This window comes from Panthera tigris, chromosome D2 (genome assembly GCF_018350195.1).
Source record: "Panthera tigris isolate Pti1 chromosome D2, P.tigris_Pti1_mat1.1, whole genome shotgun sequence".
NCBI classification, from domain to species: Eukaryota; Metazoa; Chordata; class Mammalia; order Carnivora; family Felidae; genus Panthera; species Panthera tigris.
The window spans coordinates 68718395-68734843 of record NC_056670.1 but is presented as its reverse complement, the minus strand read 5'-3'; the positions used below and the strand labels follow the sequence as shown (position 1 = coordinate 68734843).

The window sequence follows — 16449 nt, the reverse complement described above, 5'->3', positions numbered from 1 at the left end:
TGTCAGAACTTCCTCCATTTCTAAGGCTGAGTAATACCCCATTGTACACATGTACCATGTTTTGTTTATTCATTCACCTGTTGCTGGACACTGAGTTGCTTCCACCTTTTGGTGTTGCGAATAATGAGGCTAGAACGTGGATGTACAAATAGCTCTTTGAAACCCTGCTTTTAATTCCTTTGGATAGATGGCCAGAAGTGGAGTTGCTCAGCTGTATCTTTTTATTCACTCATGACTTCCTAATTACTAACAATTTCAACATTATACGTTTACATTTACATTCTTAAATTTGCTCTAAAGTGGGCAGAGTTGACAGTCGGATGTATAGGAAGAGAAAGCTAAATATTGTCATGGAGCAATTGGTGGAAAGGATCACTTGTACGAATGATCAGCTGAATTCCTGTTGTCCTTTTGATTGGAAAAGTGTAATGTATCCTTTTAAGACTCTAATAAAGTCTATGGTACCCATCCCAGGAAAAGAGTGCACAGCGAAGTGGATATCCAAAAATACCTATATAATTTCAGGACATTCATGAGTCCCTGAAGTCCATCTGTGAACACGGCATCTTAAAGCCTGCAGACTATGAAAAGGCCCAAAATTCGGCTTAAAATTCTAACAAATGCCAAGTGGCAATAAATACTGTCTAAACTCAGAGGACCACAGGTTTTGGATCTACTTGTGAGTCGTGAATCCAGCATCCCTCATATTCCGTCATTAGCTAGCTCTTTAAGCATAAAAAAAATTTTTTTTTAATGTTTATTTTTTTAAGAGAGAGAGAGACAGAGACAGAGACAGAGACAGAGACAGAGACAAAGTGCAAGCAGGGGAGGGGCAGAGAGAGAGGGAGACACAGAATCCAAAGCAGGCTCCAGGCTCCGAGCTGTCAGCACAGAGCCCAACGCAGGGCTCGAATCCACGAACCATGAGATCATGACCTGAGCCAAAGTCGGACGCTTAAGCGACTGAGCCACCCAGGCGCCCCAAGCATTTTTAGACCCCTAAGTTATCAACAGCGAAAGCTGTGCTTTTCTCTGGCACAAGCTCCTAGAGACAATGCGCGTCATGCTAACTGAGGTGTGTGGAGGAAACAATAAAAAATACAGGTGAAAATTCAGTGAAAGATTAGTAAATATGACAGAGGGTAGAATCTGACTCACAAAATCTGTTTCAAGTTTGCCCATTTCTTGCTTGTAGCTTCGCATCCGGTTGCTGTACATTCCTCGACTTTGGGGTGGGATCTCTCGGACTTCCAGATCCATCTGTTCGAGCTGGAAGGGTGAGAAGAACACATGACTTATACCATATGCTTGCACTTTATTTCGCCAGACATCTAGAGTTGAAATGATTTAGTCCCAATTCCTCATTTTCCACTGGAGGAGCCGGGCTGAGGAAGCTAGCTGCCCATGATCAAGTAACAATGGGAATGCTTCTGTGCTTAACTTTTGTTTAGGTCAACAAATAGTTACTGAGTTAGTCACACACAGAGTGACAAAGCATTCACTTTGCCAAGAATGTTTTTTAGAACATATGCATTAATCCAAATATCCTCAATAATAACAATTTTAATACCTTCGGTGTGTCCTATCATTCAATCCAACCCAACCTGGTTGGTCTTTTGACCCCAAACTACCAGGACTATGGGAACCTAAAACAAACCATTATTTCTACCCTTTCTATAAAAGGCCAGCCCAGACTTAGTCATTTGGTGAAAATTCTTCTGGAAACTCTTTTCTGATTAGGGAAATCACATGCCAACCAATATGTGATCTCAGCCTCCAGCCGGACTCCTACTTTATAACCATGTTGATAATAGAGTTAAATGGATGCAGTAATATGCTAAATTACACAAAGCTCACTGAAATTACAGCAGCATACTTTTTAATAATCTGTCACTAATAACACTTTGGAAACAACACATGAGCATGTAAAGAGAGGTGATACAGAAACAGGGTGATGATTAAGAACACAGGCTTTTGATTCAGATGCCGGTGTCCACATCATAGGCTCCGCTATTTACTAGTCATGCACCTTTGGACCGGTTTGTTAAGTTATCTGGGCCTTACTTTCTCATTTCTATAAATAGTATGTCTTCTGTAGGACAGCTGTGAAGATTATAAGGGGTAATTCTCATAATGTGCTTACAACAGTGTCTCTTGCTTGATAATCGCCAGATTAATGTGAAGAATCATAGAGGTGATTACTGATGAAGAAGAAGAAATAGAGCAAGTACAACACAAGGTATCAGAGGTAGCTTCTTTATACTTGGCATTAAAAAACAAAAACCAACGACAGCAGCAAATTGGCTCCAGCCATGTCTAATAAACTCACATCCAAAAACGCTGCTATATATTTTACCTTTTCAAGTATTCTAGGAGCGCCTGGGTGGCTCAGTCGGTTAAGCGTCCGACTTCAGCTCAGGTCATGACCTCACGGTCCATGGGTTCGAGCCCCACATCGGGCTCTGTGCTGACAGCTCAGAGCCTGGAGCCTGCTTCGGATTCTGTGTCTCCCTCTCTCTCTGCCCCTCCCCTGCTTGCATTCTGTCTGTCTCTCTTTCAAAAATACATAAACATTTAAAAAATTTTAAAAAATAAAGTATTCTAATGAGTTATTTCCCTAACTACTATAAGCTTATCACTTATATACCCCTTACTCATCCAGCATTAGGGACTGAATAATAGCAGCACTCAGATACCCAGAATACCATGTTTCAATTCACAGGCCTTAATTTTTATTAAAAAAAAAAAAAAAAAAGAAAGAAAGAAAGAGAGAGAGACATAGTTTTAATTAGGGTTGACTTAAGTGGTGACCACTTAAATTATTACCATATCTCTACGTAAACGTGAAGCACCAATAAATTAAATAGTTACTCAGCAAGGCAATTATTTCACTTCTCTGAAATCATTATTAAGTCCTTAGTGCTTACAGGGTGAGCAGAATCATCCAAGTAACTGCCAAAGTACATGTATGTGAAAATCCAAGAGTTGACTTCACTTTTGTTTAAGGCATTTTATAAAGACACTGGAAATGAAATTAAAAGGAGGCAAGAAAGAAAAAAAGGAAACACACAGCAAGCACTTCAAATGACACCAGCAATAAGGCTAACGTGAGCTTGGCTTCATGTTGTCACAACATTCACGTGGCCAACATAAAGCGGGAGACATGGTAAACCCAAGACTAGCAGTGTCCGAGAGATTAACACAGACCGATTGTTCAGCAGAAACACAAGTAATCCTGATAAGCAAAATCAAAAACAAGTGTTTCTGCCAGGGTCCTCATCCAAAGGAGAGAGTGTAATACACTGAGAGTATCCTTAACAAGGGTCATCAGAGTTAAGTAAATTCGCTGTCTGATCATTTTCAACAAACAGAAACACATATCTTAGACAGAATTCTTTATGTTAGTTATAAGCTCCATGAGGTATAACCATGTTTTATACTTCTTGGTACAGTAAAATCTTGGCTCTTAGGAAACCAGCTTTCTAACATCATTAAGTAACTTGATGGCTCCAAAAGAAGGTCAACAAACCAAAACACAGTTTTTGATGCAAAAGAACTGCTCCTAAGAACTCAACACTATAAGCCGTCAACTCAGGATCCAAACAACTGACTACTTGTACAGTTCCATTCAGAATGCGCTTGCCAGCTGGAAGGCAGGACAGTCCTGACTCGCAGCTACGCTGTGTAGAAGGTCAGTCTTGTTACACGAAGGCCAGGAAGCATGAGAGAAAGAGTCGAATATAAAAAGAAAAGAAAGTACGGGGAAAAGCATTTGAGAAAAGGGGGCAACTTTCAAAACTGAGGCAGACATTCGAAGCTGGAGTCGGACGCAAAGCTGCTACTATAGAGGCAGTGACAGCACAGCAGAGATGAGAAGTTGATCTTGCAGGGTCCGGAGAGCATCCGACACTCTGATGGCTAGAAAAGAGCCAGCGACAGAGAAGACAAAGTAGCGGCTGTGCAACTCGCTGCCTCTGCGCTCAAAGTCACGGAGCAAAGGTCTGCTGTGCAGTGGGGAATGACAGCCACCTATTTCTTCAGACCCTCTAAAACAGCAGCCCCTTGTGTATGACCCTGTCAAGAAAAGTAACTCAATTGAATAAGTCTGGAAATGCTCCACACTTTAGCTGGCCCCTATAGTCCCTTCTTAGAGATCCATAATGCCTCTTAGCCTACTTAAGGGTCCAAGAAGATTCTGCAGAAAAACAACAACCAAAAAAGATGCCACCCTCCAATTCTATTTAAGCCAGCTAGTTTCCCAAACTTATTTGAACTGGCAACAGCAGTCACCAGAAACACACTCGGGGAACCTGTTGTAAGGATATTAGCAAGCAGGTACTGAAGGAACACCAGGCAGTGCCCTTCAGTATGTAGGGAAGCAACACTCTCATTTAGGACCCCATTGTGGCCACAAGCACAGTCGCACTTGTAAAGCTTGGCTTTAAAACCCCAAACTGGGAAACAACACCTTTTCAAACTTTTTGTTCCTTGATTTGCAAATATATTTATATCAAAAAGTAGAAGATAAGCCAGAGCTCTGGGTATAGCCTGTTTAAATACAAGCTCTTACCCCACCACTTGTGGCGTAGGACCTCAAAGTTACATAATCTTTCGGGGCCTCAGTCTCCCCACCTACAGAACGGGAACAATAATGGCACTGAGAATCACTCCTCTGTGGGTCTCTCACATTCCCACGTGTCTTGCTGGGCACGTCAGGAATACAAGGCCCTGACTGCTCCTTTCAAGCCATTTCTCAGGGTTGTATTTATAGGGAACAGCCCTGGGGGAGGAAATAATGGGCCCCTCCGGGACAAACAGCAGGCTTGCTCACAGGCTGCCACAAAGCAAGGCATTTCCCAGGCTCCAGGTTCCTTTCCCGGAAGGTATTCTGCTGTGGGCAGACGTTCTTCCAGGCAAACCCGCATCACTCCTGTGGGAACTGGGGCTCAGGGAACCGAGGCAATTGTGCTGAGACTCGGGTGGCACCTTTTGCTGTAATAAAGTTCTTTTGCCTCTGACCGAGGAATCTCATGTCTTCCACCAGCATCCATGACACTATCGCAAACTTAGCTGTCACAAAGCAACAGGGGAACATCTCAGGTCCTTAACACTTTTTGACAGACAGCCTTTGTCTCACAGCGCTTGTGTGAACATTAAATATGATAAAGCAAGTAATGTGTTTAACCCAGTGCCTGGTACTGAGTATGCCTTTAACAAGCATTAGCTATTTATACCTATTAGGAAATGTATTATGAAGGAAAATAAAGGGGAGTCACTTAATGCATCACCTTCATTAAGAAGAATAAAATCCCAAGAGACTATTAAATTCTCTTCAATGTAAAAACTGATGACTTCGGAATTATAAACTGCTAATCGGAAATGTCTCACATTTCTACAGTGTACAAAGCAGACTAGAGGAAGGCACCGGCATAAACAGCTCTGGGTTGATGTGAAAACATATCACTGAGTCTGCACATACCAATTCTTTCGCTTCTTCGAGCTGTTTCTCCACGTGGCCAACCATCTGCTTCTTCTCATCTGAAACAAACAAGAATACCAAGGAATTGCTAAGGATACACATCAACTTTAAATTGTATTAACCCATGAGTTAAATGGGTGATGAGTTAAGGAGGGCACTTGTGGTGGTGAGCACTGGGTGCTGTATGTAAGTGATGAATCACGAAATTCTCTACATGAAACTAATATTACACTGTATGCTAATTAACTAGAATTTAAATAAAACTTGAAAAAAAGGTACATTAAAAAAAAAATTCCTAAAACTGGGTGTGATCTTACAATCCTTTAAAAGATCATACTTGTAGGCAGCATGGGTGGCTCCGATGGTTAAGCGTCCGACTTCAGCTCAGGTCACAATCTCACGGTTTGTGAGTTTGAGCCCCGGGTCAGGCTCTGTGCTGACAGCTCAGAGCCTGGAGCCTGCTTTGGATTCTGCATCTCCCTCCCTCTCTACCCCTCCCCTGCTCGCACTCTGTGTTCTCTCAAAAATAAATACACATTAAAAAAAATTTAAAAGTTAGTACTTTCATTACGTATTGACTGTAATGGAAGAAATATTTGAAGTCAGAACTATTGATTCTTTTATTTTTTTAAATTGTTTTTTAACATGTATTTCTTTTCAAGAGACAGAGACAGAGTGCGAGTGGGGGAGGGGCAGAGAGAGAGGGAGACGCCAAATCTGAAGCAGGCTCCAGCCTCTGAGCTGTCAGCACTGAGCCCGACGTGGGGCTTGAACCCACCAACAGTGAGATCATGACCTGAAGTCGGACACTTAACCAACTGAGCCACCCAGGTGCCCCAAGAACTATTGATTCTAAACCCAAAGTCATTACTTACTTGCTGGTTGTGGGATCCTAGATAAGAAAGAGTTTTGTTTTGTTTTGTTTTTTCTGAGACTCAGTTTGTACTGTCTAAAATGGAAATTTTAGGACTGGATTCTTTTTAGCTCACAAGGCTGATGCAAGTAAAATTACTTTTAAATTATGAAGTGCTAAGTCTCTGGATGTAGTTTATTCAAACTTCACCACCACCAAGTTATAATTCAACTATACTTCCCTTTTCTGAGAGACATGTCCTAGCAGATATTTTCAGAAAACTTCTCCCTGCCCCCATTCCAAAACAATCAGTCCATTTATTCAGAGACGGAACCTAAGTTTTGTGCTAAGCGAATTTACTGAACAATTTACAGTTTCGTGTCTAACACCCTTCTTTTCTCAGGCAGTAACCTCACTCTTTTGAGGCTTTCCTCTTCACCAAGCAGGTCAATGGGAGATTCTATCTCCTTCTATGATCCTGCCCCTTTGATCACAGTGACCTAGCAAAGGATGGGCTTCTCACCCTAGTTGGACCAATCCCAGTAGCTCAATCCCTCTTGCCACACTTTTCTGGGGGGTGGAAGTGGAGTAGGCATATAACTCAAGCAGACCAATCAAAGTCCTACAGCAATAGCAAAATCTTTTCCTCTCTCTTGGTAGAGTTATGACAACATAAGTCTAGAAGCTGTTGGCATCCATTGTTTGAGCTACAAGAAGCAAGTTACTTTGCAGTGGTTGAGAATGAAGTCTATATTTAGAAACAAAGCTGAGGGATAGGTAGTAGGTAGGTAGGGAGGTAGATTAGGTACGTAGATTTAGTTAATTAGTTTCTGGTTCCAGATAACTCTGACACAGGTTTTGCTTGACTTTATCATGACTTGTTTTCTTGAATTAACAGATTTCTTTTTTTGTTTTTAATGTTTAATCTTTGAGAGAGAGAGAAAGCACACACATGCACATGAGTGGACAAGGGGGCAGAAGGGGGTGGGTGGTGGAGAGAGGATCTGAAGCAGGCTCTGTGCTGACAGCAGACAGCCCAGTGCAGGGCTGGAACCCATGATGACCGTGAGATCATGACCTGAGCCAAAACCAAGAGTCAGACGCTTAACTGATTGGGCCATCCAGCGTCCCTTCTTTTTCTTCATTTAAAGTTAGGTTTTTGTGAACCTAATGACTACTGACGAGCCCCGGGTCAGGCTCTGTGCTGACAGCTCTAGTAATACAAGAAACTAGAGAAATCATGAAGCTTGAAATGGGTACATTTAGTGGCTGACTAGCCCTTCAGAAGGATCATCAACACTAAGTGGGGAATGTTCAGTAGAAGTTATCATTTTACTAGAATAATGAGGTTCTGCTAATCCCAACCCCTTCCCTTTGATCCCCCTAAACTACGGGGCTAGCTATCACGTACGTTTTTTATACACTCCAAACATTTCACCCTAAGAAAAATGCACATTTGAAATTAAAATTTTGTTTGATTTTGCTTCTTTGAAAAAGTTAAGCCTACATATGGCCAGGTTAAAATTTTAGTACATGACCCCAAATCTATTTCCTTTTGGCACATATGAATCTGCCTGATATCTCCATAAGTTATAATAGAACCACACTGTATTTTTGTACTAGAACAGAATATGAAATAAGACAAGCCCATCCTGGACCAAGAGTGAGATTATGAATTTACAGTTCAGAAGGAACATCTTGTTTTCTTTAAGGTGCTAAGTCCATGCATAAGTCCATGCTTATTAGTCCAGAACTAATAAGCAACAGTTTTTCTCACAAAACAAAACCAGAAGCCTTCCTTGTCCTGTATTTCCCTTTGCTAATGTCTCTCTCTTATACCCACAGTCACAATTGGCCTTCCTCATCTCCCATTTCCTCCCTATAATCTTGCTCTCATCCCCCACTATTCTACTGAAGTGACTCTTAAGTCTGATGACCTTTCCTTTGCTCAAACAAATGGGACACTCTCTGGTCCTACGTTTCCTTAATCTTGTGGCATCAGACCTCCTGCTCCTCCCATCCTGTCACTTTTTCATCTCCTGGCTTCCACAACACTCTGATTCTGTGATCCTCCTACAGGCTCACTTCTGTCTCCATGTCCTCTGCCGGCATCCATTCCCTCCATTTATCCTTTAAGTGTTGGTGTTCCTTGGAGTTCAGTCTTTGCTTTTCTTCTCTTATGACTATTGCCTATGTCCCTGGACAATTTCATCCCACTACCATTTTTAAGCTGCCATATTACACGTTTATGATCCCAAATCTTTATCTCTAATCCTGATATATTTCCAGGACCCAAGACCTTTAATCCCAATGGCTATGCCCACCTCCAACTGTGACTACCTGGCAAACTGCTATTCAAAACTCACTTCAGAAATCACCACCTCTTCAAAGCCTTTCCTAACCCAACAAAAAAGTTAGTCACTCTCCCTTACAGAAACACCTAGAACTCTTACCTGAGCCCAATAATTTATCTATCACACTTACCATCTCCTAGGTTGGGGGCTTTGGGAATACAGGATTCATGTCTTGATTATATTTATAGTCCTAAAATCTAGCACTGAGCCTGTCATATGATCAGTTCTTGAAAAATGATGATGAATTGAATAAATAATGCAGGATGGTGTAAACATTGACAAAAGAAGCGAGGCTACCAACCACCCTGGTTTCCCTGCCTTCATATTTGCTCCTCTCTACCATTTAATCTCCCCAAAACCTGGCTATGATTGCATCACTTGAGCCTAGCAGTCAAGGTGTTCCACATTCCAGATCCAAGCGACCTGTCCAACTTTATTTCCAACTACTAGCTCTCTAGTGTGTACTCTACATGCTAAGCAGACAATTGATTTTTACCCAAACACACCTCTCTCTTATTTTTGTTCCCCGCTCCAACCCTTTGTTTAAGCTACCATTTAGGACTCTGTGGCTGAATCTAAAAGAATTGAGTCTGGCTAATAACCTAAGCCAAAAAAGGGACTTTATTAGAAAGACAGCTATTAGAATTAGAAGCGGGAAATCTTATTAGAACACACTGGAGTGACTCATAGAGTCAATGGTAAACATGAGCCCCCAAGCTCGGAAAGGACAGTTCCCGGGGTGGCTCGAGTACCAAGGGAGCAGGAACTCACTGACAGTCTCTGCAAAGGGAGGGTCTCGAACAGCGAGGCCAACTCTCTTCTCTGCTCACTCTGCTCATGATTCGAATCCCAGCAAACATTCTAGGAATGCACTCACGTGGGTAATGTGTTCACCTCTTGATCTGGATAGGTGGCCTGTCAGTTCCACCAAGACTGGGTTGAGGTAGTTCCTCAATGGAAAATTGAGGTGCTGCTATCAGAAGATAGAATGGGGGATTCTGGGCACCCCCAAAACAACAGATACCTACTGCGCCCACTTTTTGCAACCTCTTTGAATATACCCTTTCCCCATTTTTTGTCTGCTAATTCCCACCCATCCTTCCAGGTGATTTCCTGGGACCGATGTTATCCCCTCTGAACTCCCAGACCTCTGTGCTCTGCTCTAGTGGCTCTGATGGTCATTAGAAACTGGTGTAGTTGTCTCTTCACCCTCATTTCCAGCTCCTTGGAGGCAGAGACCGCTCTTCACACATCTTTGTCCTAATCCTGTATTTCTCACATCTTTAAGAAAAGAATGAAAAGGTGATGATTTAGAAGGAAAGCATGAATGAGGAAGAAAGGAAGATGAATCAGGTGACCTTGGAAATATCTACCAACATTAAGCTTTGGCAACCTTCTAGCACAATTCATACATATTCCCAAGAAAGCTTCATGCTTTCCACGCCAAATAGCATCCCCTTTACAAATGGCATGTTCCTAAGATTCAGAACTTCATAACTAACAGCTATCATTAGTTTCACAGGGCTGTGTGTTGAACATTATCACAGTCAACCCTCAAGACAACCCTTTGGAGATATGAGCATTATCCCATTCTCAGGCAAGCAAACAAACTCAGAGTGATTAAAGAATTTCTCCAAAGTTAAACGGCTAGTAAGTTGCAGAGTTGGAACTCCAACAAGGTCTGCTGTCCAGAACTGAGTCTTCACCACTGATACCCTACATAAAATGCACCATACGAACAAATGTCATCACCTTTTTTGTATATAGGCTTGATGAATGCTGATATACACCTAAGTCTTTGCATAGCATGACCTTCTCTTGCCCACTCAATATTAACACAAGTGCCTCATGCTTGTGTTACACACAAACCTACATAGTGTGATTTTTTTTTTTTTTGCCAGTAATAAAAGAAGGTCTTCACGAGCCTTGTACACCCCCTATAAAGTAGTGCAAGTGTCAGAGGGAACTTGATTTCAGTTGCTGCTACCTGTCTTTGTGCAATGCAGGTATTTTTAGAGAAAACAGCAGTGGAAATTACGTACTGGGAAATGCGGAGTGAAACTACTAACAGAGGAACTTTTTATATTAGAGAACTTAAAAATGGATATGTTACTAATGCTACACTATGTAGCACGGTGGAGAATGGTCACCAGTGAAACAAAGCCATTCTAGAATGATCCATGTAATAACAGATTAGAGTTGGAGACAGCAATACGAACTCATGTTTAACTTACCATAGATGGTTATGCATACAAATATTTTTTGGTATGTATACATACGTGATTCACTGTACACACATGCATTTCCTTGTCTTTCAGCTGAGGGACCAGAAGCAATAAAACCCCAGGAGCTATGGGCATACCTAGTGTCCAGATCTTGGTTGCTAACACCATTTCTCAATAAAAGGAAGTTGCACTCCTTGTAGAAATGGCTGATCTAGGACTGGTATGGGAAAAGCACAAGATGATGTTGGAGTACCCTGGAGAGTAAGACAGTGCTAAAAAGGAAAAACCAAAAACCAAACCTGCAATAATAGGGGTATATGAAGAGTACACAGAAGCCAGCTGAAGGGGCTTCCCATGGTCAAAGCTGGAACAATGTGAGCAACAAAATAAAGTAGTGTTGGAATACAAGAGAAGAAAAAAATAAAAGCATGAATCCGTGGATATAAATGATGGAATAAGCAAATGGAGAAGAACAGACAAAATCTCCCCTGCAGAGAATCCCAAATGATTAACACAGACGCTAAGCCTTCAAGGAGGTGGAGTCTGATGCCCAACTCCTGAAGTGTGGGCTATGCATATGGTTTCCTTCCAAAGAATATGGAAAAGAGGAGAAAGAGTAACTTTACAGTGGAGAAACCTGACAAACACTACCTCAGCCAGGTGATCAAAGTTAGCATCAGTAGTGATAAATTAAGTTACAGTATATATTCTTGATGGAATGTGATGAAAATCATGCTTTATTTCTGTACTCTTCTTCCCCCAAACCTGTAACTCCAGTCTGATCACGAGAAAGGCATCAGGCTAATCTCAACTGAGGATCATTCTGGAAAATGTCCTACCAGGACTCCTCCAAACTGAAGTCTAGAGAAAAGCCTGAGAAAATTGTCACAGCTAAGAAGAACATAAGAAGCCACGATTAATAAATGTCTTGTAGTATCCTCGATTGGATCCTATAATAGTAAAAGGACATCAGGTAAAACAAACGAATACACAAAGCAAAAGGGAATCTGAACAAAGTATTGCATGGACTTCATTTAATTGTAATGTATCAATATGGGTTCACTGGCTGCAACAACAAATGTATCATATTAACATAAGATGTTAATAAAGAAAACTGAGCATGAGATACATAGGGTTCTCTATATTATCTTTGTGATTTTTTTTCTATAAATCTAAATGTGTTCTAAAATTAAAAGTTATTTTTAAAAAATCAATGAAGAGTTTACTCAGGTTAACTGAATTGTTGGAGGGCGAGAGGTCCCTCTGGGATTAGAGTGCGGGTATGGGATTAGAGTATAGCTATTTCAATTTACTGTGCACCCGGGTTCCTGAACTAGAACTGGAACTATCTCTTCAACTCTAACTCTCTAGAACAACAGAAATGTAATGCGTGCAAATCGCACATGAAATTTTATATTTTCTAGTATCCACATCTTAAAAAGTAAAGAGAAACAAGTAAAATTAGTTGTAATACATGTATATATTTAGTTTTAGTAATATTTAGCCCAATATATTCAAAATATTATCATTTCACTCTGCAGCCACATTTCAAGTGTCCAGTAGCTACATGTGGACATTACAGCTCCAGAGCCACATGTATTTTAAGCAAACCACAGTATTCATAAATAAAAGCAAACTTTTCTGAATTCTCCTTCCTACAAACACTACAACTTACAAAGGCAAGAGAGACTCATGGAACATTTATGGCTTCTTCCATTCACAGCTATGCCTAGATGGTTTCCAAAAGTCTCCAAGGAGTGGCATAACTAATGAGCAAGACTTGAGAATTTTCTTCCAGAAAGGATGCCTGTCTTGTCCCATCACTTGCCTTTCTTTCCCCTGCCTCCCTTCTAGATTTCACGAGTTCAAAGCGCAATTTCCATTTCACATCCAAAAGACCGTGATCATTCACATCCTTTCAAATGTAGGCATTCTTCAAGAGAGATTCACCTAACTCTAGTCTAGGCAGAAAAGGAAGCAAGAATTGAGGTTTCCTTTAAGAGTTTAATTAATACCACAAAGTCTGAGAAGCTGGGTCCTGTCTAACCCTGCCAGCTGTTCTTCAGCAGTGTTAATAACATCGCTAATAGCTCATTTATCACGCACTTTTTCTGGTGAAAACAAAATGTGCTACTGTGTTCCAGACTTTCTTTCATTTGATTTTTACCACACTGTAAGTAAGGTTGAAGCAATTACCTCCTCTCGCCAATTTAAAGATGGAGGAAACAGGCTTAAAGGGACCAAGCAATTTGCTCAAGATTGAACATCTCGCGAGTAGCAGAACAGGTGCCATGTGTGAATCTCACAAAGTGGTAGGATTCACAGAAGATCATTTATCTCTCTGCAAATGGTGAAGTAAGCATATAATTGCAAAAGAACATTTTATTTAAGATTCTTGAGGAAGCCTCCCTGATGTAATGGCAACTTTGTACCTGTAAAGCATCCTCCCACTTAGGATTCATCACCAGAAGGAAAGGAACTTCCCAATTAGTATTAGGTATGTTTCTACCCATCCATTTTCCTGACTTTACCACCGAACACTAATCATTAAAATTAAATTCCAAATACAGTGCCATAAGAATATTACCAAGAGAGGGACTGATCTGTTTCATTAGTCCAAGTACCAAAATTATTTAAATTCAAACACTTCAGTCTAGGAACAAAGTCTCTTTATTGTTTAAAACATACCACAGAGTAATCAAATTTCTTTTATAAAATAAAGTTTTAAAGTACTCCATCTTTTCTATTCTCTCTGGAAGTAACACTTTAATACATTGTGTATGCACAGCACAGGTTGAAGTTCATGGCAATCAATTCTATTCACTCTACTTCCATTTAAATAAGTTAATAAGTTGGGGAAATAAACTGCTTTGGCTGTAAAGTGTGTTCCAATTGTAAACTTTTTAACTCAAGTAAATTATAGTTCATCTCCTCTAAGTCAACCACTAATGATGTTCTGATGGGGAGGGACTGTAATTACTTTTAATTATACTGTTTTTCTCATGGCTGTACACACTGATGGTCCAGAGACATATCTGAAATTCATAACTGCACTGGATATATTTTTTCATTTTTTCTATTTATCAATTAGAAACAGATGATAAAGAGAGCAAGCATAAGTATTAAGAGGAAAACTACTATATTTTTAAGAATTACTATTATTCAATTAGTCAAGTCAGTAAGCATTTCTCCAGTGCCAGCTCTACGGTCCTTTTTCAGTTCCAATGTAACTGCTATGTTTGGGCCTTATGCCATACTATACGTAAGGTGAGTCAAGGCTTTATTTTTAAGGTACCTAAATCAAAGGTTTCCTTCAAAATGGTAAGAATCATTACATTAAAACATAAAGACAAGGAAGAAGAAAACTGTAACAAAAACTGTTTTCTTGGAAACAGCTTTTACAACTTTGCACCCATGTATGACTTTGTTACTTTATAAAACACCTTCTTAACACAAAAGCTATTCACCCAAACAGAAAATGCTTCTTTGTTAAAACTGTTGCAATAAAAAATGAACAAAAATCCAACTGAAACCACAAGTCCTGATACTCTGCGACTCTGGAACTCAAGTCAAAGGAAGTCGCCTCCAGCAACACCCACAACAAAAATCAAGATGGTCTTGGGCAGTGGAGAAAAGCGGAACTGAAGAGAAGAGGCGAGGTGATGTATCATGAAGTGATGAGGCCATCAGCCACTCTCTCCACGAAAATCTCTGAGGCAGCAGAGCTCGGTGGTACGCTACCTTGATTCTCTCTTCTTGTTCCCTCACTTGGGCTCATAAACCTCTTTAAGACATCATCCACCTCTCCAGAACTAACTGGGACTTCAGGGGATGAGTGGGGTGTCAGTTCAGAGATCCTGGTCTCAAGCAAATGTCCCTATTAATAGAAAATGGGTCAGGGGAGGGGAAAGAAAAACGAAGAAATAAAGGAAGAACATTATTTATAAACACACAAGTTTGGGGGAAGTAGGGAAAGGGAAAGAAGAACGACAACTTAGGTCCAGTAGAAATTATTCTGGCATCAAGGACTGACTAACAAGGTGGGAATAGGGAAGCTGCCCACTAGTTCACAGATCAGTGAGCACCCTTTTTTCTGCACACTATACCCCAGAGCCAAGGTAGGGTCAAGTGCAGATGACAGTTCAGTTTCCCCGGCAAAACTAAGCCACAACTAACAATCTTACCTGCAACTAACTACTCAAATTAAATATGTACTTAGAGAAAGATAAATCCTAAAACAATGTCTCAGAATAAAAAAAAAAACAAATATATTTATATTCAACTGTTTATTTACTTAAACGTCTTTCTGAGCCCTTTCTAAGTAAATGCCAAGGAAATCAAACATAGCTCCCACATTCAGAGTTGACAGATTAGCATGGCAAGTAAGATATGCTAAAACTTCTAAAACAAGAACAAGAACACTTCTCAATGGGATATGTGGAATCCGAAAAGTGAGAAAAATTATCCTGTACCAAGTTTTACATAAAAGTGGGTTGCAGTCTTCCAAGAAGGATGAGAAATAAGAAATGGGGCTGGGGGTATGAAAAATACGATTATAGCAGCTAACACCAAAAAAGGGCTTTCCCTATGTTAAATCACTTAATCTCCACAACAACTCTATTGACATGTACAGTTCTCACCATTTTACCAACAAGGAAAGTTGAGAGAGGTTTAAGAAACTTTTTAAGTGCCACGACTCTTAAGTGACAGAGTGGGGTTTTGAATCCAGGCACCATAGCTCTTAATCCTACTTGGCCGAACGTAATAGTATTATTACTAACAAAACAACGGTAGTGCATATTGCAGACCTATGATCTAGGTACGTTCATTCATTCTCTTGTAATACTCACATCTCTACTTTACAAATGAAACAAAACAAAATAGAACAAAAAACGAAGACTCAGAGAAACGTTCCCAAGGTTGTACAAGTAACAAGGCGGCGAAGTCCAGATTCCAGCCCAGAAGGCTCAAATACCGAAGGCTCTTTTCGCGGCACTCCACAACCCAGCCTGGATTCTGCCTTTACCCTCAAGCAGGTCAGACTGCTTCGCCCCGGAAGGGCCCCTGAACCACCTAGCGCCTCAGAGACGCTCCACAGCCCGCGAGCCTCGGCGCCCTCGGGGCCACCCCCGCGCGGCCGGGGTCAGGGCTCTCACCAGGAGGGAGTCGGGGGACCCTCGCAATCTTGCTGGTGATCTCTGCCGTGAGCACCGCGAAGTCCTGCTCGTAGCCTTCGAAATCGGATGACATGGCGGCTCCGGAGTGATCGGCCCGGGCCGAGGCCCAGGTCGTGGCAGAGGCCACGCGGGACAGAGGAACACGGTGTTAAGGACCCCGGAGGCGGCCTCGACAGCAGAGCGGAGAACCGGGGACAGCTCCCAGCCGGGCCGCTTCCTGGTTGTTCGTCGCAATCTCAGTCCTCCGGAAATTGGCCTGCATGCGTTTTTAATTGCCCGCTCGGACTTCAAGATTTAAAAAAATTCGCTAAGGAAAAGCACTTCTATTAGTGCCCCCCAAAGCCTCCGAAAATCTGCGCGT

General features: G+C 41.3%; 1 protein-coding gene across 9 annotated transcripts in view; it reads right to left on the bottom strand.

The window, feature by feature from the left end:
• VTI1A (vesicle transport through interaction with t-SNAREs 1A) overlaps nucleotides 1–16322 on the bottom strand; it is a 356388-nt gene extending 340066 nt beyond the window's left edge. For 6 of the 9 annotated variants that reach the window (XM_015539822.2, XM_015539823.2, XM_042960386.1 and 3 more), the window contains exons 1-3: nucleotides 16068–16322; nucleotides 5480–5538; nucleotides 1159–1269 (exon numbers count right to left, since the gene is read on the bottom strand). In XM_015539822.2, the coding sequence (XP_015395308.1) occupies nucleotides 1159–1269; nucleotides 5480–5538; nucleotides 16068–16161 (264 nt within the window). In that variant the 5' untranslated portion in view covers nucleotides 16162–16322. The remainder of the gene's footprint in view (nucleotides 1–1158; nucleotides 1270–5479; nucleotides 5539–16067) is intronic. The other 3 variants (XM_007087172.3, XM_007087174.3, XM_015539827.2) reach the window with 1 other exon arrangement.
• Between the last annotated feature and the right edge of the window lie 127 nt (nucleotides 16323–16449).